The sequence below is a fragment of the Protopterus annectens genome, chromosome 1.part0, assembly GCF_019279795.1.
Source record: "Protopterus annectens isolate FY-2018-M chromosome 1.part0, PAN1.0, whole genome shotgun sequence".
NCBI lineage: Eukaryota > Metazoa > Chordata > Ceratodontiformes > Protopteridae > Protopterus > Protopterus annectens.
This window is the reverse complement of record NC_056725.1, coordinates 924,210,303-924,233,648: the sequence shown is the minus strand read 5'-3', so window position 1 is coordinate 924,233,648 and position 23,346 is coordinate 924,210,303. Positions and strand designations below refer to the sequence as shown.

Here is a 23,346-nt window from a genome sequence, read left to right as displayed (position 1 = left end):
AAGCAGATAATCAAATAAAAGAAAACAAATAACTTATCTGTAATTATATGCAATTGTATGTAAATTATTGCTCAGTATCTACCATGACACCATTTTGTGGGTGGGGTTATAGAGAAAGCTGAGCAAACAATGAAACTAGAAAAATCAAACAACATATTATAATATATATATATATTTTTTGCAAACTTGGTACAACTTTATCATGAGTAGTGTAACAGGAAATTAATTTAATTGTAAAGCAAAGGCACTTTCAAACATGACCAATATACTTTAAGCAGCATGATAATCCACTATCTTCTGTGTTTAAATATAAACTAGATGATGTGATGGATATTCAAAAATTAACTTTAAGAGTGATCAGCATGCTCCTCTGAGAGTGAAGATGTCCTGCTGAGGAAGGGTACTGGCAAGGCATGAGTGGTCATGAGTGCACACACTGATTGGCTGTAGCCTTCATGGGGGCGGTACCAGTCAGTAAAGCTCGATAAGCTAATAGCATGCGACCCAGCTACCGGAATGTACATGAACATAAGAAATAATGTTAATTTAGTTAGAAAAAAAAAATAAAAAATCTTGCTTGTTTGTAGTGCTGCACTTTATGATTAAAAAGATTGAGACAATGGTAACATATTAGAGTCACTTGTGCCATGAGCAGTTTGCATTGGCAAGTGCTTCTGTTTTCACTCTGTAGACAAAGAGTACAAATTAATAGAACTTGTAACTTTATGCAGTTTTTTGTGCAAGAGAAATGGAAATGAAGCTTACTGTGACCAGTGAGTAAGACTGAAACGCTGAATGGATGAATGCGAGAATTGTGCCCTAACTTATCTTAAAAGTTATTACAAATTCTGTTGTGATGAGCATACTCAAATTACTTTATCAGTTGTCACATTGCAAACTGTCAGTACAAAGTTTTGATTAATGGGGGTGCGGGATAGTGGTGGTGCAGTATTATCCAACTTAGCTTGGGGATGTTGCAGCCTAGTTGCTACATGTTTGGGAACACATCTCACATTTGAAAGTTTTCATTCTGATCGAGCTGCAGTTGTGAAATCAGAAAGGTGTGTAAAGTAGAGGAAGGGTACCACTGCCATTCCTAATTTCAAATCCCACAATGTGCAGCACCCTGCAAAGAAAGAGGTGTTGTTGCTTTGTCTCTCTTTCTCTCTCTCACTTTCTCTAAAATGTAGTGTGTGCGTGTGTTTGCACTATAGGTAAAAAGACAGATTCATGTTTGTGTATGGGTATGTTTGTTACACATGCAGAAGATCCATCCTTGGCAGAGTGACAATGCTTTATGTGGTAATTTGATTTATTTTACAGTAGTCTGAAATTACATTTCAGTGCAGCAGGTCTCATATCTTCTGATTCACAGTGATGAACATCAACAAGAAAATAAGGGGATATCGTTTGCCATTTTATTTTATGTGACACATGCTTGAAAAATATTATAAGCAGTCAGCAGCTGCTTAACTCTGCTTTTAATGATGGTTTACACTTGTGCTTTTAGAACATTATGATGCTGATAACCTTTTTACTTTACTCTTGAAGGGTGGTTGTGGGATGGGGAAAGTATGTTAGAAATACCTGTATTTCTGGATGCTTTTCCTGTCTTTGTCTGCTTATTATGTTGCACAAATCTGACACAGTTTAATTACTTTTGTTTAATCGCCAGTCCATGCACGTTACACAACTCCTGATGGTTTACACTCCACAGGTAATGACTGTCGCTTAGGTTGCTTGACAGAAACATATGATGCTAAACAAAATCCTCCACCAGCATATGATGCTAAACAAAATCCTCCACCAGAAGCACACGCACGCACATACACACAAGACAGACAGACCCCACACACACACACACACATATATATATATAGGAATACACAAATACACAAACATTGTCTGCCTTTCTCTCGCTCTCTGTGTTTCATATCAGCAAATAAGTCCTACTGTGCAAATAATGTGGAAAGAAGGAGCTATATAATCATTACAATTTTATATACAGACTTTTTCGGCAGGATTCATCTGACAACATTTGTGTGTACATACATTTGCAGCTGATTCAAGGATGCAGACTGTATTCTAAATTGTTCTTTCCTGGCATAAAATTTCAAAGCGTATTTCTTTGTACAATATTTATATGAATGGGACTGTATTTTATCGTTTTTTCTGGAGAGTTTGTTAAACTAAACTTGGGCGATTGTTTACTTTAGGACACACCATGGTAGTTGTGCAGGTGAGGGCATCGCCGACCTGTTTGACATCCCAATAGAGTTGTCACTTAGTGTTTGGCCCGTTAATTCTGAACTTTTTGAACACGAAAACTTTTAAGAAGATTGAAGTATACATACTGAAACTGTAATGGGTACTACTGACAATGAAAGACAGCTGCACATATCCAGCAATGGGGCTGCCCCCCTGCTTTACTCAGTTTTAAGGGCCTTGCAGTCCTTTTGGGGTGCTGGGGCATAGTACCCCATTGATGTTACTGTACTACTTGCGCATCCTGCTTTGTCTTATCATAAACAGTCACCCTAATTCTGTTACAGGTAACTTTCTGAGTACTTAAGTGATCACTTGCTACTTCTTTGCATTTTATTTTTCCTGAGGAAAAGTCATCCTCTTAAATATTTCTCAAATTTACTGCTATCAGTCAGCTTTAAAATCAAACTTCTGAAGGAAAATACTTCTTCTTTGAAGAGGAAAAAACCCTGCAAACTTCATACCTCTCAGTGCAAGAAATCTGAACAGAGACTAACAAAATGGGAGGACAAAGGTCCAAAAATAGGAACATATTTTAAATATTACTCTTATAAGCTTAGAAAGTTGCTAGAGTAAAAGGATTTGTTTTAACATACATTTTCTGAAGAATCTGAAGTCTGAAACTCAAATGTTTCTCATTATTTAGTGACTTCAATCCTCAGATCACCTCAGTAATTTGTCAGAAAAAGACGAATTTTATGAGGGCCCATACCTCTCAAGTGTACCTCATTATGAGGAACATACTCATTTGGGGTCTTAAAAAGTTCATGTTCCTCAAAGTTCCATCAAAGTTCCACATTGAAAGACTCTGTCACACATTCAGTGTTAGGAATTTGTTTAAGTGAAATCCATTGTAAATAGAAATGAATCATATTAATTCATTAAAAAAAATCTTCTTTATAAGTAAAACCAGCATATTTTAACCATCCTATGACCTTCCTAGTTGAAGCTGTTAGTAAGCCATTAGTATGTGTTCCAGATTTTGCCCATTTGTTCCACAATTATGAAGGCTAGTGTTCCTCATTTTGGACATGGAAGGTTGAGAGCTATGAAGAGACCAAAAATATGAGCCAAAAATCTGTACAGTTGAATGGCGTCACTAAGCTTAGTGTCTTTACTTAATATGGACTTTTGCTCAGGCCATCATTGGATCAAACTGTAAAAAAAAGAAATGTTCTAATGTGCACGACAGAAAATCATGAATCCTTAACTGCATGGGACCGAGCATCTCTCCTAGCGTATTTTATTTCTTCAAAAAGTAGTGTCTTACACACCCGCTGTGATGCCGTATGTTTAGCCACACCCCAAATCCCATTACGACTGTCAGTACAGGTAGCAATTGGATTTTAACATAACAATGCCACGGTGGTGCAGCGGTTAACATTGTCGCCTTACAGCAAGAGGCTCTCCCGTTCAATTCTCGGCTGGAGCGCCTTTTATGTGGAGTCTGCATGTCCTCCTCGCAGTGGAGTGACGTTAAAGACATGCAGATAGGTGCAAGCGTGAATGGGAATGCCTTTTTTGAAGGCTGGCAACGTGGCACTGTAAAAATCCACTGCCAATCATTAGCGGACCGGGGTTCCGCTGTGCCGACCCCTAACCAGGAAAAGCCAAAAGACATTACTTACTTTTAATTTGCTCTGTCTCTCACAAGATATTGAGTTTTTGGACATAACGTGATGCAGTATACTTTAAAATCGGGAATTAGTTATAGACTTCTTACGACTCAGAAAATGAATCTATAACGCTCAATTGCCCAGCTTTACGTCTAATATTTTTGTCTTTGTATTAGAATATTACCCCACCGTATCGTGCAGGAATGGGCGTGGCCTGCAAGATTGACAGGACAAAAATAAGGCTGAGTGACAAGCCATGCAGACTATCGAGGGACCTGTTGAATATTCATTCTGAATATTCCATCTGTGACCATTTGTTGCTGTTCTATTTTTCCCCCAATTTTTTTATTTTTAATTTTTCAATATACAGAAAACACAATGTTGCAGTTCTTGAAATATGTCCACTGCAAGCTAGTTATTAATTAAGAGATGTAAGGACTGGTTCAAGTATTAGTGGAACCGAAGGGCAGTCTGTACGCAGTACTTTACACCCCCATCCTAATGTTGTGCTTTAAATTGTTTTTGCGGGGGGGGGGGGGCTCCTCCCCACATTTCTTACTGAACATGGAAGTCAGTAAATAATGGGCACACATTTTAGTTTCACGGTTTGCATTCTTTTGAAATGCATGCTAACATAAAAGTTGCAAACCTAGCAACTTTCTCAGTTTATAAACGCAGATAGTACCTAAATTCTCTCCCTATATGTCATAGTTTGCCCCCCTATTCTATTAGGCTTTGTTCAGATTTTGGGCGTTAAAAGATTGAGAGGTGTGTGTCAGTGTTAACTAGGGTTACCACCTCTCCCACTTTGCGAGGGACAGTCCCTCTTTAGGCAGTTGTGTCCTGCAAAAAATATGAAAAAACGGCAAATGTCTTAGGACAAAAATATTTCCTATATTTTCTTTAATAGCTGCATAAAACAGTTATTTTGTATTTGAAACACCTAAATGTTATAAGAAACAGAATATGCAACTAAAATGCTACAAGAATAAGCTTTTATTCAGGCAAAAAAAGTGAAGCTTTGCCCTTTGTACTGACCGTGGGTATGTTTTGCCCTGCAAAATTTGACGTTTCTACAAAAAATGTCCCACTTTGGGCATTTGAAAAGGTGGCAACCCTAGACTGGAACTGTACTTTAAACGTTACCGTTCCAGGTTTGTACCTCTCATCTTAGTTACCGCAGTCCACTGTATCCCGAAATAAATGCAGTCAGACATTACAAATAAAAAAAAATTCACACCTAAAAGATGAAAGTACTTTACTGGACCGTAAATAAGAATGTTCCCCAACAACGACACACGAAAACATAACAGAAAATACAACCACCTTTACCGCAACAGTTTGCTCTTGGATGTCGCTCCTCTTCAGTGTAAGTCGCATGTTTGATGTGTCATAACACTTACGTATCGTTTTGTAAAGGCGGTGTATTCTAAGTAAGCTGCAGCATCTCTTACTATTTACAAAGATTTTTTTTTTTAGTTTGTCTGTCTTTTTTTTTTAATAATGAAAAGTACAGTTCCGCGGTCAACTTTGAAAGCTACAATGAAAAAAATGAATCTGAAAAGTCGACTTAGTGCGAACAGTGATCTTTTGGTGAGAAGCACTTTTGACGTTTTGAATGAATTTGATGTTCAACTCGTTTCTAAATACACACAGATGCTCACCCTTTCTCTATGTTGTAAAGAATTCGTGTGCTTTGTTATGGTGCTTTTTAGGCTGTAGGATTAAATGATTAGGGGTGGACGTTTAACGTCAGTCTGGATGGTGCCACAAAGTGCCCATTTTCTAGTTGCACAGTTTGCAAACTTTTAACAATAATATGACTGAAAATATTAAATATTTTTAAGCTTGTTTAGTGAAGTCCAACTTTTTGTGATGTTAGCAAGTTTAGCACACCAGGTCTGTCAACAGATGCTTTATTTATTTATTTTTTTTATTTTTAATTCTTGCAATTTTATAGGTTCATAGGTAGGTACTAGGCTGTGTGGCCGCGGTGGTGCAGCGGTTAGTGTTGCCGCCTCACAGCAAGAGGTTCTCTGGTTCGATTCTCGGCTGGGGTGCCTTCTGTGTGGAGTCTGCATGTTCTCCCTGTGGTCGCGTGGGTTTCCTCCCACATCCCAAAAACATGCTGTAGGTGGATTGGACACACTAAATTGGCCCTAGGCATGAGCCTGTGCCTTCTGTGGAAGGTTGGGTGTCGGGTTGGCAAATCGACACCGTAAATCTCCGCTGCCAGTCATGAACGGACAGGTGATCCGCTGTGGCGACCCCTAACCGGGAAAAGCTGAAGGAAAAAGAAGATGGGTAGGTACTAGGCTATTGTTCCTAGGGCCTATATAAGCCTAGCCAAAAAGGTACCCAGGCTTTCGCCATGCAAGAAAATTGCCCCTGTCGAGCAGAGCCACAGAAGTGATCCCGGGGTGAATTTCCCATTTCCCATCCAGTCATCAAGATTTTTCTTGAAGAGTGCTAATGAACTTTGTTTGATATAGTTAGGTAGTTTGTTCCAGAGTATGGGAAGACGGTGACAAGATTTAGATCCCTAGAGCGTGTAGCTCTGAGGGGTTGAGATTTCTTTTAAGTGGAGCATATCCAACAGCCCTGGGTTTGATATGTTAGGCAGAGATCACCTCTGAGTAGGCAATATGCGATGGAGTAAAGCTGGAGTTTTTTGAGATGGTCTGCGTAGGGCATCAGTTTGAGGCCAGTAATCTTCTTTGTGAGCTATTTCTGCGGCCTTTCCAGTTGTTGTAGATGTCTTGAGGTACATACCAAAAGGGGCATTGTATTCTGTAGTGGGTCTAATGAGTGGGGAACAATTATCTCTTTTTTTTCCTGAATGAGAAACCTTTTGTGATGAGGTGTGCCACGTAGCAGGATTTCCAACGGTATGACTATGCACTTTTTGGCATTAAGCTTGAGTCCATGGCTTTGACGCCAGGCATCTGTCTCAGTGAGGCCCTTTTGTAGGTATGGCTCCTAGTTTGCTGTCATTAGCCAAAGACCTTCTGTGTTAGGCTGTACTTCAGAGAAGTAGATACCAAACAGGATAGGACCCAGGACTGAATCCTGTGGTATTCCACTTGTCACTGGTCTGAAGTTGGATTTGTAGTCTGCTACTTTGCCAGTGTGGGTTCTGTTAGTGAGCCAGTTGGCAGCCCATCTTGTGGCATAGGAATTTATGCCTAGTTTAGTGAGTTTATCTATAATTCCAGAGTGGGGGATGGTGTTGAAAGCCTTGGCTAGATCTAGATAGGCTGTGTGAACCACCTTACCCTCATCTATGGCTTTGGTGACTGCTTCAAAGAAGTCTTTCAGGTTTAGGAGACATGATCTGCCTTTTACAAACCCGAACCGGGTGGGGTCCAGAGTTTGGACATTGCCAATGTCTTTGTTTATAAGTTCCATGATGATATGTTCTATGGCCTTGCAGACCAGGCTCGTCAGGCTAATGGGGCGGTTGGGTCCGTGGTGGATCCCCCTTTGTGGAGTTGGATGACCATTGCTGTGCGCCATTCAGTGGGCACAAAGCCTGAGATGAGACTATGATTGAACATGGTACTTAGGTGGGGTGCCAGCTCGTTCTGTAGTTTGTGTAGAACGCAGCCTGGGATGTTGTCAGATCCCATGGATGCTGTGTTCTTGGCTTTGGAGATTGTGGTCTTTACCTATGCAGTCGTGATTACAGGAACTTTGCATTCTTCCTGTATAGAGATGGGCCCTTTAGGAGGTGAGAGGGGGGTAAAGTTAGCACTGAACCTGTCTGCCAGGATGTTGGCAATATCAGTTGGTTCTGTATATTTAGTATCATTGTGCTGTAACTCAGAGCAGATATGAGTGTTGGCATTGAGATTCTTGACATAAGTGAAAATCCAAATAAAAAAACAAATGAATGAATACAAAATTGGAATATAGAATACAATGATGGAAATGTTTGAATTTTGAGTATTGTGAGATTGGTACATCATTACAGAAGTAAATATGTGAGAATCATAACATCATAGAATGGAATCATTTCATTTATAACCATTCATAGCAGCCCCCACCCCCCCCCTGCTCAAGGGAAGGCCTTTGTTTTGCTGTGAGACCATCAAGTGCTTGAGAAGGGGGGCTTTTTACTTCAATTGATATATATGATTCCATTCCATTGATTAATGTTCTATCAGAAGAAGAGAGATTAGATTCTGTAGAAAGCTATTTTTTTATTTCAATAAATTATAAATTAAGTGTTTCCAACACAGTATGTATTTCCCTCCTTCATTCCTTTTGGTGTGTTTGCAAGATTCTTGACATAGCTATAGAATGCTTTGTGGCTGTCTTTAGAAACAGTGGCAATTTTGTTTTTCTAACTAGCTTTGTAGGATTTTATGAGGGATCTCAGCTTCTTACTCAGGCTGACCAGTGAGTTCCTCCAATCTTGGGATTTTATTCTTTTTTTTTTTTACAGCAGTTTCTTTGTTCTGTTTTTGAGTTTGTTTATGGCAAGGGACCACCAGAGTGGCCACCTTTTTTTGGAGGATAGCATCTTGGTTCTTTTAGGGATAGCATGATCCATGCACTCGTGTAAGTGCCTATAAAGTGCATTTGTGTAGGATTCAGCAGTCGTACCTCTATTGTACGTCTGCATGGGTATCTTGAAGTTTTGCCACTTCTGTCTTAAGATGCGTGAAGTTGGCTTTGGAGAAATGGTCTAGGATATTGCTGCCCCTGGTGGGGGTGTGAATAAGTTGATCCAAGGCGTTGGAATTTATGAATTCCAGAAAACATTGAGCAAAAGAGTAGGTACATGAGTAGTTTTCCCAGTTAATGGTGGGGTAATTGAAATCGCCGATTATTAGGGTGTTAGGTTGTACCCTAACATTTTCCAGTGTATCAAGAAATGAGGAGTGTGAATCCTGGGGCATGGGGGGGGGGATCTGTAGCAAGCTACAATTTGGATTGTGGTCTTTTCCAGAGTTAGTTGCACTTGGATAATCCTGGATGCATTATGCTGAGCAACTAGCCAGGGGGTGTGAATATCCTTAATGAATATGGACACTCCTCCGCCTTTAGTGTTAGGTCCAGATTAGGTGGCCGAATGGTGTATCCTGGTAATTCAGGGGTGCTCTCTGGAGCCTTGAACCAGGTCTCTTGTCACTGCACAGATGTTGATGTTCTCCAATTTAAGGAGTGCCTTGAGTGAGTGCATTTTGAGGTTTAGACTTCTAGCATTGAGTAGCCTTACCCTCAAATTTTGCTTGCTTGTACCTGTTATGGTGGAGAATTTGTCATTTGAGGCTTGCCTAAAAAAGGTACTTGTAGAGGTGGCAAGAGCCTTAGCCAGTATCCGGAATCCCAAGGGTGACAGGTGCAGGCCATATCTGGTAAAGCATCATGGTCTGTTGATCATGTCATCCCAGGCAGACAGATTCTGGCACCCTTTAGAATGACACCAGAAGCTTAGCCAGTTGTTGAAGCCAATCATTTTGTCCTTGTACTGTTGTATCATTCTGGGTGATGGCAGGATGTTACTCAAGGCTGGGGTCATACTTACCTGGACTACAAGATCGGAGAGCTCCTCCATGTCTCTTTTCATGTAGTCCAGGGAGCTGCATCTCGGGTCATTCACACCAACATGGACAATGACAGAATCATATTTGTACTTGTTGTGGAGTGACCTGAGTCCGTGTGTTATTTGGCAGATCCTGGCACCTGACAGGCAGCTGACAGTAATTTTCTCCTTGTTTAGCCTGGTGAGTGGAACATCAGTGTATATTCATTATTTTAGCCTTTTTCATCCTATTCTTTAACTTCATAGCATCTGTTGTCTTTTGTAGTGATTCAATTGTTAGCATCGTGTGGCCAATGTATTTGAGGTTTAGTTAAGTAAAAATCCATTGAATGGCCGGGGTTAATTCACAAAAGTTCAAAAGCATCACTTTTTTCATTGCACAGCCTTAGTTGTAGTCCAGCTCTCATTGTCACATAGTATTACTGAGAAAAAGTACAGTTGTGTAAAATCTTACCATAACAGAAGATGAATTTCTCTTTACTGTTGCAGTATTTCTAAATATAAAGGATGCCTCAACCCAGACAGCCCAATGCTGGACCAGTGTACATTAGATTAAAAGATCTTGTTTACACCGTTCGTCACATTTATGCTCTCCGCACAGAAAGTAGGTCATAAAAATACTCAGAACTGACTTTCCCCAGTAGAAAACAAGCATCATAAAACAGAGGAGGCCATGCTCAACCAGAATGAAAAAATGCAGAAGATTGAATAGGGGTTGGAGGGAGAGAGCGAATACTGCAGTAGCGAAGAGAAGGACATCTGCTTTTATGGCAAGATTTTACACAACTGGACTGTGTCCTTCTATTCACTGTTGCAGTATTCCTAAATGTAAGGGAGAGTAAGAAAGCTCAATAAACAGAATGAGAGGTGGAAGGCTGATAACATCCCTCAGCAAACAGTGTAGAAAGCTATCTAACAGACTGCTGTCTATTGGACAGGTAGCTGCTGAACCAAGAGACAGTGGATGGGGACAGATTAAGTTCTGTTAGTTTTGAAATGAGCAACGGATGAGACACAGTATTGAATGCCTTGGATAAGTCCGGGAATAGGCAAGAGACTAGTTTGTTATTGTCTCTGGATTGTGCAACTGAATTGGTAAAAGCAGTGAGAGTGGTGGAAGTACTATGGTTCGGTCGAAAACCATGCAGAGTGGGTGTTAAAAGGTTTTCTAGTAATAGGTGGCGTAGGAATTGTGCATGGATGCATTTTTCCATGATTTTTGAGAGTGGAGAGAGAATAGCCATAGCTCTAAAATTGGAAATTTCTATAAAGTTTCCACCTTTATCGATGGGGATAGTGTAGAATTTTTTCCAGATGGATGAAACAGTAGATTCGGACAGTGTGCAATTTATCAGAATATATATGGAGTATGCAATGGAACAGGAGGCTGTTTTTAGGAAGTATGGTGGCAAGTTGTCAGCAGAAGAAGAGCAAGGTTTTAGGTTCTGAAGAAGTTTTTTGATATAGGCAGTTGATAGAGGTTGAAGAGAAAAAGTGTTTTTTTGCAGGGGGGATTGGAGTGATTTTCTGAGTGAGGGCTAGATGAATCCGAAGCAAGGGTGGAGTTAAGAAGAGATCTGGAGCTAGAAGGCAGTTATTTACTAATGGTATTGATGAAAAAGGAATTGAACTGGGTGGCTGTTTCTGTGGGAGACAGGTTAGGGTCAGGGTTGGGAGATGGTGGGTTACCTGGATGTAATATGTGGTTAATGGACTTCCAGAAATCCTTAGGATTATTATGATTAGAGGTGGATTGTGAGTATAAGTTTCTTTTATCAGATTCTAAATTCTTTATATTTTTGTAAGTCTGAAGGAGATTTTGATTTAGTCCATTTTTTCCACGCTAGATCTCTGACAAGGATAAAGGAATGAGTGGTGTTGGTAAGTCAAGAGAAAACTTCAGATTTAACTCTTGTTCGAAATATTTAAGAAAGTTGAATTGAAGTGTAAGACAGCGTCATTAAGAGGCAGGGAAAGGAGTGAAGACCAGTTAATGGAGGATAGGTTTAAGTATTCTGGGTTGAAGTTGGTCAGTTTGTAGAAAGTTTTATATTTGTGATTGCTAGTAGTGTGGGAGGTGTATCTAAGTACTCGGATAGGCATGTGGTCGCTAAGAGATTCAGATAGAGATTCAGGTTTATGGCAGTTAGTGGGATGAGATACTAGTATCCAATCGATAATTGAGTGCGAGTTTGAGAGTTTGTTTAGGTGGTTTGGAGTTGAGATGACCTGTGCAAAGCCATAAAGGTTTATACTTTGACAAGGGAAGTCTGTTTTAAAGGGATGCCAATTTATGTTGACATCCATATAATGGTTGTTTCTGTTGTAATGTTCTCCAAAAACCAGGATAGTATTTGTTCAAGGAGGAGGTATGTGTATGGCGGCAACAGTTAAGGTAAGATGTTTGTTGAGAATTACATTTACTGACAAAATTTCAGTGGGGGGAAGGGAGGTAGAGAGCTGTTGGAGGGGATTACTGTGAGATGGTCAGGGTAAAGGATAGCCAATCCTCCATCTTTTCTATTTATTCTATCCAGACTTAGTATGTTGTAGCCAAGTGGGAGAATTTCGTTATTTGAGTTAAGTGGTTTCAGCCAGGTCTCTGTGAGAATTAGTAGGTCTGGGGAGTGCAAATAAATATTTGTTGTTGCAAAAAATATTGTATGGTAATGGAAGATTTAGTTTCATAAGTAGGTGCAAGGCATACCTCCCAGGAGACCATTAAGGAGCTTAGCCAAAATTCCCAACTGTTCCCATGTACTACCTGGTTAAAGTGGATCACGCAACAGGCTGTATAATGGACCTTTTCTACCTGGGCCTTCATTGAAAAAGGGCACTACTCAGTTGGACTTAAGTAAACAAATGCTAATAAATAAATAGGCAAATAAAGGTGGAGTATTCAAATCCTGTACCCTCTGCACTGGAGGCAGCCCATTAAGAGGTCAGAGCTTTAGTCCTCTGCACTAGGTAAGGGAGGTTAAAAATAACTGTGTTGGAAACTACTGTTTTTCCTGAATAATAAGTGTTTTAATGTTAATTGATGGGCTGGAGGCACATTTAGGATACAAAGGCAACACAAGTAGACTAGTTGTGATCTGAAAAATGGGAGCAGAAATATATATGCTCTCACCTGTCCTGCCATAACTCGCATTCAAAAGACTTTTTAAATAGCTCTGCACAGCCAAAAATGCTTCGACTTATCTTATTTTGTTTCCTTGTATGCATGCTGTGTATGCCGTATCTATAGGTTCATAGGTTTGTAGGTTTATACTGGGCTATCTGCCCCAAGGCATTTATAAGCCTAGCCAAAATTTTTGTGGCTTACGCCACCCCTTATATGAAAAAATACTGTGCCCATTAGCTATCATACAAGGAGACTGTTTAACACAGTTGCAAATCTAAGCAAAGATAAAACCACATCTGGTTAAGGTTTATTCATAGAATTAAAAAAAAAGTTTTCTAGAAAATTAATAAAAAGTATATAGATATTCATTTACTAACTCTCAGATGGTGTCACTAACATGGTATTTAATACATTTATTATATAGTGGGACCCAGTCCAGGACATGGATTAACCATTATTGCAACTGAAGTTACAGTTTGTGCACTGATTTGCAATAAAGTGTTTTTAAGTACAACTGACCCCTTTGGTGCATGCATACATACATATATATATGTTTGTGTATGTGTGTGGTTCCCTTTTATAATCTCGAAATACTGAAATCTCGAATTTCAGTATCTCAAGACCATAAAGGCAAAATTTTAAAATAGTGAAAAAGTGCATAATTGCGAATTTGAATATCTCATATTTGCAGTTATGGCTTTATGCTATGTTACATGCTGTGTCGTTTGTGGAATTTAAGGTAAGTGAGTGTTTTGTAAGGGTTTTGGGTGGGAGTTTGAGTGTGTGTGTGTGTTTGTAAGTTGTACATGTGGGTTAGGGTGGGCAGGTGAAAGTATGAGTGTGTACGTGTTGTATGTGTTGATGTTTGTGTTTGTGTATATATATATGTGTGTGTGTGCGCGCGCGCACGCGCGCAAGAGACTGTGGAATGTCTGAGTGTGAGTTTACTTTCTTTTTCTGTTTGTGCGATCTTGGAGTTAGTATATATAAGTAGGGGGTATTTGTAGTGTAGGTTTGTGGATGTGTGGTGTTATGCTTTTGTGTGTTTTTTTTTGTTTTGTACTGTGGGTGTTGTGGTGTATGTGTGGTCTGGTGTATGCTATGTTTGGGATTTTAAATTTCACGGTTTTGGGCTGTCGGTGTTTTGTGGTTTTGCCTTTATGGTTTTGAGATACTGAAATTTGAGATTTCATTATTTCGAGATTATAAAAGGGAACTATATATATATATATATATATATATATATCTAGGTTCCCTATTATGCCATCGCAGACACAGGTTGTTGAATGCATCTTTGTCAAGCAGTAAAGTGCGAAAAGGCAAAATAGCGAAGTGGCATTTCAGAGAATTCTTTCCCTGGGAAATAATTTGTTTGGCCGCTTTAGCTACTTTGCCTTTTCGGCACTGTAGTGCGATCTTGGAGTTGGTATATTTAAGTAGGGGCCCCCCACATCGGGGGTGGGGGGCAAAGCCCCCCACGTTAAGTAATGTTAAGTAATGTACTGTTTTTGTTTTGTTTTTTTTGTTTTTTTTTTGCAAAACAGCGATTTTCTGTTGGAAAATAGTTTCAATGTAAGCTTTCTCTTACATGGGGTCGATTATCTGTCGTTCGCTCTTCTGAGCGTGCGATATGGTAATATAGATCCTATATATATATATATATATATATATATATATATATATATATATATATATATATATATATATATATATATATATATATATATACATATATATATATATATATATACATATATATATATATATATATATATATACATACACAGTGGATATAAAAAGTGTACACACCCTTGTTAAAATGCCAGCTTTTTGTGATATAAAAAACTGAGACCACAATAAATAATTTCAAAACTTTTCCCACCTTTAATGTAGCCCGTACAATTCAATTGAAAAAACAAATAAATCTGTTGGGGGAAGAAATATAAAAAATAAAAAAGTACAATAAGCTGGTTGCATAAGTGAGCATACCCTAAACTAATAGGGCAGATCCTGCCTCTTAAACCTGGTTGACTTCTTTGAAACAGTCACCAAGGCCATTGACGAAGGGAAGGTGGTCCACACAGCCTATCTGGACCTCGCAAAAGCCTTCGATACAATACCCCACTCAGGCATTATAGATAAGCTCACCAGCTTAAATATAAACCCCTATGTCACTAGATGGGTTGCAAACTGGCTCAAGGACAGAACCCACATGGTTAGAATTGCTGGAGCCATGTCAGACTCCAAACCAGTTACAAGTGGCGTCCCACAAGGCTCAGTCCTGGGACCTCTCTTGTTTGGTATATATTTCTCGGAGGTACAGGTCAACACGGAAGGACTGTGGCTGACCAAGTTTGCAGATGACTGCAAACTGGGCGCCATAATCGACTCTCCAGCCGACACAAGCATCCTCCAAAAGGGCCTCATAGAAACAGACAACTGGTGCCAGAGCCATGGCCTCAAGCTAAACGCCAAAAAGTGTATAGTCATCCCCTTTGGCAAAAACAAAGTGCCCACAAATTACCACATAGGTGGTAATCCATTAAGTACAGAAGAAGTCATTAGGGACCTGGGGACCCAAGTTGATGGCAATCTCTCATTTGACAACCACGTGGCCAAAGTGGTTAGAAAAACATTTTATATAGCCCACCTAATCATGAAGGGATTCACATCTAGATTAGGGGAGGTCATCGTGCCTCTTTACTCATTCCTCATCAGGCCCATAATCGAGTACAATGCCCCTTTTGGGATGTACCTTACCAAACACCTGCAGCAACTGGAAAGACCCCAAAAGTACCTCACCAAGAGGATCAAAGGGCTCAAACAGATGCCATATGCTGCCCGGTTGAAGAAACTCCAGCTCTACTCAGTGGCATACCGCCTGCTCAGAGGTGACCTGTGCCTGACGTATAAGGCCATGTCCAACCCGGAATTAAGGGACATGCTGCACCTCAAAAAATCCAAATCCCATCGAGCTACACGCTCGAGAGACTTGAACCTCAGCACTGAAATAAATAGGACATGCTGGAGGGACAGATTCATAACCCAGAGGCTCCCTTCTCTATGGAATAAAATCCCAGTCCAGGTTAGGCAGAGTCCCTCATTGACTCTCTTCAAGAGGAATCTTGATGAGTGGATGGGAGATCATAGGTTTACCCCGGGTATCACTTCTGTGTCACTGTTAGACAGTATACTAACCTCGAAAAAGGGCATAGCAAAATTAATTTAAAATGTACTCTGGCTAGGCTTATAAATGCCCTAGGGCAGATAGCCTAGTATGAACCTATGAACTTTGTTGAAGCATCTTTTGATTTACTTAACAACATTCAGTCTTCTTGGGTACACACCTGCCATCAATTAAAGAGACTCTGATTAACCACAAATAAAGCTCTGCTGTCCTAGTAGGATTTTTAAACTAATATTTTGTTGAAGCATCTTTTGATTTACTTAACAACATTCAGTCTTCTTGGGTACACACCTGCCATCAATTAAAGAGACTCTGATTAACCACAAATAAAGCTCTGCTGTCCTAGTAGGATTTTCCTGACATTTACTCAGTTGCCTGCTACAGCAAAAGGCATGGTCCACAGAAAGCTTACAAAGCATCAAAGGGATCTCGTTGTTGAAAGGTATCAGTCAGGAGAAGGATACAAAAAAATTTTCACAGCATTGGCTATACCATGGAACACAGTGAAGACAGTCATCAAAAAGTGGAGAAAATGTGGGCCAACAATGACATTGCAAAGAACTGGGCGTCCCTACAGACTGGATGAAAAGATAAGACGAAAACTGGTCAGGGAGGCTGCCAAGAGACCTACAGCAACACTGAAGGAGCTGCAGGAATTTCTGCTAAGTCCTTTTTTTGTACAACATGTGGCAGCAATCTCCCGTATTCTCCATATGTCTGGAGTATGGGGTAGGTTTGCAAGACAGAAGCCTTTTTCTTACACATACAAACATCCAGACCCTGATAAAATTTGCAAAACAATATATCATGTCTCCCAAAAGCATGTGGGAAAATGGGTAATTGAACGTTTTGGCCACAATTCCAAAAGGTACGTATGGCACAAAAATAACACTTCGCATCACCAAAAGAACACCATCTCCGCAGTGAAGCATGGTGGTGACAGTATCATGCTTTGGGGTTGCTTTTCTTCAGCTGGAACTGGGGCTTTAGTCAAGGTGGAGGGAATTATGAACAGTTCCAAATATCAGTCACTTTTGGCCCAAAACCTTCAGGCATCTGCTAGAAAGCTGAAGATGAAGAGGAATTTTACCTTTCAACATGACAATGACCCCAAGCATACATCCAAATCAACAAAAGAATGGCTTCGCCAGAAGAAAATTAAATCTTTGGAATGGCCCAGCCGGAGCTCAGACCTAAATCCAATAAAAAATATGTGAGGTGACCTGAAGAGGGCTGTGCACAAGAGATGCCCTCACAATCTGACAGATTTGGAGTGCTTTTGCAAGGAAGAGTGGGCAGATATTGCCAAGTCAAGATGTGCCATGCTGATCGAACTGAATGTGGTAATTAAATCAAAAGGTGCTTCAACAAAGTATGTTGGTCTGTGAGGTGACCTGAAGAGGGCTGTGCACAAGAGATGCCCCCACAATCTGACAGATTTGGAGTGCTTTTGCAAGGAAGAGTGGGCAGATATTGCCAAGTCAAGATGTGCCATGCTGATCGAACTGAATGTGGTAATTAAATCAAAAGGTGCTTCAACAAAGTATTAGTTTAAGGGTGTGCACACTTATTCAACCAGCTTATTGTACATTTTTTTATTTTTTTATATTTTTCCCCTTACAGATTTGTTTTTCAATTAAATTGTACATGTTATAGGTCACATTAAAGGTGGGGAAAGTTTTGAAATTATTGCAAAATTGCAGATAACATAGAAATTTGTTGGTGCTATTCCCAGAATAACAAGATGTAGTTGGTGGGGTGTGAAGTAAAGATAGATTATTCCAGGATAGCTAGCAGTTGATACAAAGGGTTAAGGCTGTGTACTATAGTTTGTGTGGTATAAGGTGTGATTTTTACAGCCCTCATTTGCCTGCTGTGTGATTTTGAGCAAGTCACGTAACCAGACAATGTATGAGGTGTAACTGGGAATTTAGGATGGGCTCCTCAATGATTCCCTGGACTGCAAGCATAATAATTACCAATGCTGCATTGTGTGTTATTAGACCATCAAAACTGTAGTCTGTGGTGTTCTGATCCGCTTTTAAAAAAGCACTACGTTTCACTGGCTGGAAATGCAGGGGAATCTGCACAGACTGTTGCGTGAAAAGCATATTTACATGAACCAGCTCGTCTGAGTTCTTATATGTCCATGCATATATTATCTGAGATGTAAATTTAGCTGGTGGTTTTCATTACTTCTTGTTACTGAAGAGAAGTGTATATTTAATGAAATGAGTAGGTGGGAGGGTGACAAAAGATGTGCAGTGATGATAAGCATTGATGTGCCAGGAAGGATGGAGGGAAACTCCAGTGGTGAATCATCAATTTTGAGAACATATAACAACTTGTTTATAACTAGAGAAATCACAGTTCTTTGTAGTACATGAAGCTTTACCTACTTCATATATTACCAGCTAATAGAAAGTGTAGGGAATGCTAAAGAAACAACACATTTATTGCTGCCACTTAGATCAAAACAGTTCTTTGTAGTTTATGCAGCTTCGGCTTCTTCAGAATATGAACAGATATTGGTAAAAAAAAAAAAAAAAAACCTGTACAAGCGTCAAGTGCTCAACAGCTTTCAATGCTGTACTACCCGTTGTTCTACCACACACAAAACAAAGAAGTGCTGCAGCACAAAGTGTAGTACAGCTTTTAAACATATTTCAACTACCAAAAGCTGTGCTGTGGTTACTGCTGTTTATGCTGTAGTGCAAGACTGGAGCAGGATAGCATAGCAAGGTGCTTAACAAAGATGTACATGTTTCTTATGTCGGAAATGTGCTTAAAGAAGTTGTCTTTTTCCTGAATATGGAATATAATCATACTGCTGCATGCACTACATTATGTTCCTTTTGTACATAAAATTGTGCCCATTATAGAATGTAATTTAATGCCACTGGAGATCAGTTACAGACTTGAGTTCCTGATTAAGTACTGCTGGTATATAAGCATTAACAATGGTGTTCTCAAACCTTTGTACCCCATTGCTCATACACGAAAGACCGTATGTATTTCCTTATTATTATACAAAGGGGATATGTTTTCAGGAGGTCATTGCCTGGCTGCTGTCTGTTAACTTTGTCTCTGGCTAGCTGTCATGAGTGATTAAGCTGCTGTTTGTACTGCAGGGGTATTGTGAATTTATATACTGCTGCTAACTATATTTTCACATTTTTGTTACTTTGTTGAGATGAATGCAGACCTGCCAATGTCCCTAAGCATGTTGTGCTGAGGAACACTTTTTTATGTTGATCGGTTATGTTTCCAGGAGTTTTAGCTTTGTTAGTCTGTGCCTCGTAGAATGTTACCTCTGGCAGCCTCCCTTGATGCACTGTTCTTCCATATATGAATTACAACCAACTGAATAATTCTGCTGCTGACTTTGTTTGCATAGATGTCCCCTAGCTATGGTGAACATATAACAACTTGATTATAATTGGAGAAACATGATCATAATTCTGTGTAGTACGCAAAGCTTTACCTGCTGTATATATTACCAGCTGCATAGAAAATGTAGGGAGTGCTAAAGATGCATTTATTGCTGCCTCTTAGTTCTACACAATTCTTTGTAGTAAATATACCCTGCTGCATTTTAAGTGGTTGTCTTTTACACAGAGCTCTGGTATAGCATTTCTTCAAACTATCAGTCCTGCATATTGCAGACCATGTTTCTAAATGTCAGCAAAAAAACATTTTGTTTTGTAAGACAGATTTCGTTATCCCTTCAAATGACTTAACAGATTATGGAAAGGAGCATCAAATTAGTGTAAGAATCTGGTTAAACCACTCTGAGATTTTAATAAAAATAAGACACTGTAAAGAGCAATTATATCTAACAAGGATGACTTTACAGGTTTTTTTTAAAGATCGTTTTTCAGATGTTAACTGTTAAATCTTTCAGACTTTACTAAACAGTAGACCAGTTAAACATTTTTAAATCCTAGCCTGTGCAGTTCTTCTGATATACCCCTTACTCAGACTTTCCTTAAGTGTTGGGGACAAATGTGCAATTCCCATCCATTCATCTTGTCAGTTTTGAAGGTGGTTAGGGCTTTGATTCGCTTTACAGAAAGCAGGAGTTTGATCCAGAGGTGGGAAATTCTTGGATGGAGGGGAGAGAGCGAGAGAGAGAGATATCACTTCAACATGGCCTAGATGTTGGCCATTTTCACTACAGTAACCTGTGAGATAGATGGGTTTTGTCCTGCCTAGGACATGACAACTGACCATCTTCCAAAAGCTCTGGCACCCTCCTAAACTTCCAATCTGAATGCTGATTGGGCAGCCCTGTGAAGGGAAATCAGAAGTCAAAATGAAGCTTTCTTCAGCACTTTTTTGCTATCTTGTGAAGAAGCAGCAGATGGCTTTTTGCTTAATTTTTCAGATTACCACCAGTGAGGAACTCTTCCTACACAGACTTTTAGCCCTTTTAAGAAGAAAAAATTTGTACTTTTTAAAATAAGGCTTTAAGTGGTATTTCCCTTTAAGAATCCTAGTATTCTTTCCAGTAAGAGACTTTTACTTTTTGCACTAATGAACTTGGGAGGGTGGCTATTTTTGTGAGAAAATGTATTGCTTGCTTATGTAACAAGAATGTTATCCCTTGCTAATGTAGCAGTTTTCATTTCATAATTAGGCCTGTAGGATTTGGTCTTGTTCTTAAGTCGCACCAAGTCCCTAAATATTCTTTAGGGCTATGAGTTTTTTCCCCTTTTATCATCCAGTTGTTTAGAACCGAATTTCACCAGAGGGGTTTGTTTATAAATTTAACATTGCATTTGTGGCGAACATGAGCTGAAATGGATGTATCTACTGTTAATGTATGTAATGCTGTTCACTATATGGTTGTAGAAAATTTTGGTGATAGGGCAAGGAGTTTGGTATTGGAGGAGGTTGTAAAGATGGTTGTGTTGGTTGTTGGTCTGTACAGAGATCTTATGGTGAATAACATTTCCTGGTTATCTGATTTGACCAGTGAGTGTGTGACAGCGTGTGAGAAGCAAACATGGGTTGTTTTGTGAAAAGAAAGTCACGTTTGTTGGTGCCCCTAGTGAAAGAATGTACTATTTGATCAAGGGAGTTTTCCTATATAAATTCAGGGAAGGGTTGCACATATTTATTTGTAGACATGCAGGTGTGACAGTGAATGGAGTCTCCTTTAAACCTCCTTGTCTCCTATCTCTTCCTTGATCTGTCTAAAGCCTTCGACATTGTGTCTCATCCCATCCTTCTTAACAACTGTCAGAGGTAAACCTCTCTCCTTCTACTCTTGGCTGGTTCCAATCCTTCCTTACTGGCAGAAAACAAGCTGTTAGATGGCAGCAGGCTTTTTCACCCTTCCTTGCTGTTCAAACAGGAGTACCCCAAGGCTCCGTACTTGGACCGCTCCTTTTCAACATTTTTACCAACAACCTACATTCATCCTGCAGTCTCTCATCTGGAAATAAGATGTCAAGAGCTATGATATACCGTAATGTAGCTTAACAGAATTTCTGACTTTCATATTAAACACACACATACAGCATTATGGGTTATTTTACAGATTAGTATCTCGCGGGCAGCTTTGGGCGTGTCTGGCATGATTGGCAGTTTTGACTGACAGGTGTAGTTGTCAAGGCCAGCATCGACAGCTACTTCGAATGTGAAATGTGTTACATATGCAGTGCTTTCTTGCAGTAAAAGAGGATGTTATGAGGATGACACTCCTGTCAATATTGCGTAGCCCGGCCGGGGGCGTGGGGGCGTGTCGGGGCTGGATTTGCTACTGCGCATCCTGCGAGGTACTAATCTGTAAAATAACCCTAAGTTTATAATGGCAATACCCCCGTTATTTTTGGCTTTGTCCATAATTTTTTTTGTGCTAAGAAGTTGAGAGCTGTGATTCTTATGCGCCTTTTCTGTAAGTTCATCGAGTTAATAATACCGTTTTAAAATGAGTCCGTCATTAGTTATGGAATGTCTGATTCTGGAAATAAGATGTCAAGAGCTATGATATACCGTAATGTAGCTTAACAGAATTTCTGACTTTCATATTAAACACACACATACAGCATTATGGGTTATTTTACAAATTAGTACCTCGCGGGCGGTACTGCGCATCTTTGGGCGTGTCTGGCATGATTGGCAGTTTTGACTGACAGGTGTAGTTGTCAAGGCCAGCATCGACAGCTACTTCAAATGTGAAATATGTTACATATATATAGTTATTTATATATATATATATGTGTACATATATATATATATATATATATATATATATATGTGTATATATATATATATATATATATATATATATATATATATATATATATATATATATATATATATTTATATGTATATATTTATATATATATATGTATATATTTATATGGTTCCCCTTCATAAGATAGAGTTACTGAAAGCTCGAAATTCAGAAACTCGAGCCCAGAATCCCGAGTTTTCAGTAACTCGAAATTGTGAAGGGAAGAGAAGCAAACAAAAAAAAACAAGTTTACTTACATGTATGCAGGGGGCCAAGTCCCCCTGCACTCCACTTGCTTAAATATATCAGCTCCGTGACCACACTATAGCGGAGGGACGGAAATTCTCACATTGTGTGCTTCTGCATACAGCGCAGAATGGGAAATTTCCTTTATCCCCGTTGTAGTGCAATCTCGGAGTCGGTATATTTAAATGGGGGAGTGTGGGGGGGGTGCAGGGGGGCTTGCCACCTGCAAAAACATTGTAAAGACATTTTTGGGATATCTTTTTGGTACGCTTTAGACTTTCGAGTTGCTGAAACTTCGACGTCTATTCATCCTCCCAATAAGGATTCTAGGAGCATGGATAGGTACGGGAAGCGTACCCTTTCTTCAGCGACTTTTACCCTACGGTCCCCGAACTATCTCTGTCATTTTACAAGGCTCCAAAGGGACCTCCTCAAGGAGTTAGGAGAGTCCCTTGTGGGTAACCTCCCTGAGGCATTAGCACAGACCGTAGGTGCCCAGATGACTACCCTATCTTCTATTGTCAACTCGTCCATGAGGCTCATTTCCTACGCAGCCGAAGGGGTGAGTAGAGCAGCGGGCACAGGAGTGGCTCTTCGGAGACAAGCCTGGTTACGCTTGTGTCCACTCGCGGATGCCTTTAAGTCTTCCTTCGCCGACGCCCCCTTTGATGGGTCTTCTTTGTTCGGACCCAAGGTGAAGGACACGCTTACTCGGTGCGAGCAGGAAGGGAAGACCTTGACTGCCATTGGGGCCCGTTTCTCTGCTCCATCTAGACCTTATCCCAAGGCCCAGAGAGGAGGGAAGATGTGGTTCAGGAAATCCCAAAAGTTCTTCTCTACTCCACCGAGTGATCCACCCTCCAGAGGCAGGGGGGGGGTTCAGGAAGACGCCACCCTAGAGGTGGCAGAGGCCCCCGTAACTCGGGAGACCGCGACTCCTTTCGTGGTTCCTCCTACCCTCAACATCCCTAGGACGTTGCCCGGCTGTGCTTCTCCGGAGCCGGTCGGGGGTCGTTTTGCGAAATACCCACAGGCTTGGCAATCGAAACCAAGGATCAAGTGGGTGCTTCGCATTGTAACTGGAAGCTACCTTATCCCCTTTTTCAAGCCCCC

At 40.1% G+C, this 23,346-nt stretch overlaps 1 protein-coding gene across 1 annotated transcript in view; it reads left to right on the top strand.

The window, feature by feature from the left end:
* The first annotated feature begins 5,283 nt into the window (after nucleotides 1-5,283).
* Nucleotides 5,284-23,346, top strand: part of CENPW (centromere protein W) — a 263,849-nt gene continuing 245,786 nt past the window's right edge. The window contains exon 1 of the mRNA XM_044064013.1: nucleotides 5,284-5,474. Coding sequence (XP_043919948.1) covers nucleotides 5,385-5,474 — 90 coding nt within the window. The 5' untranslated portion in view covers nucleotides 5,284-5,384. The remainder of the gene's footprint in view (nucleotides 5,475-23,346) is intronic.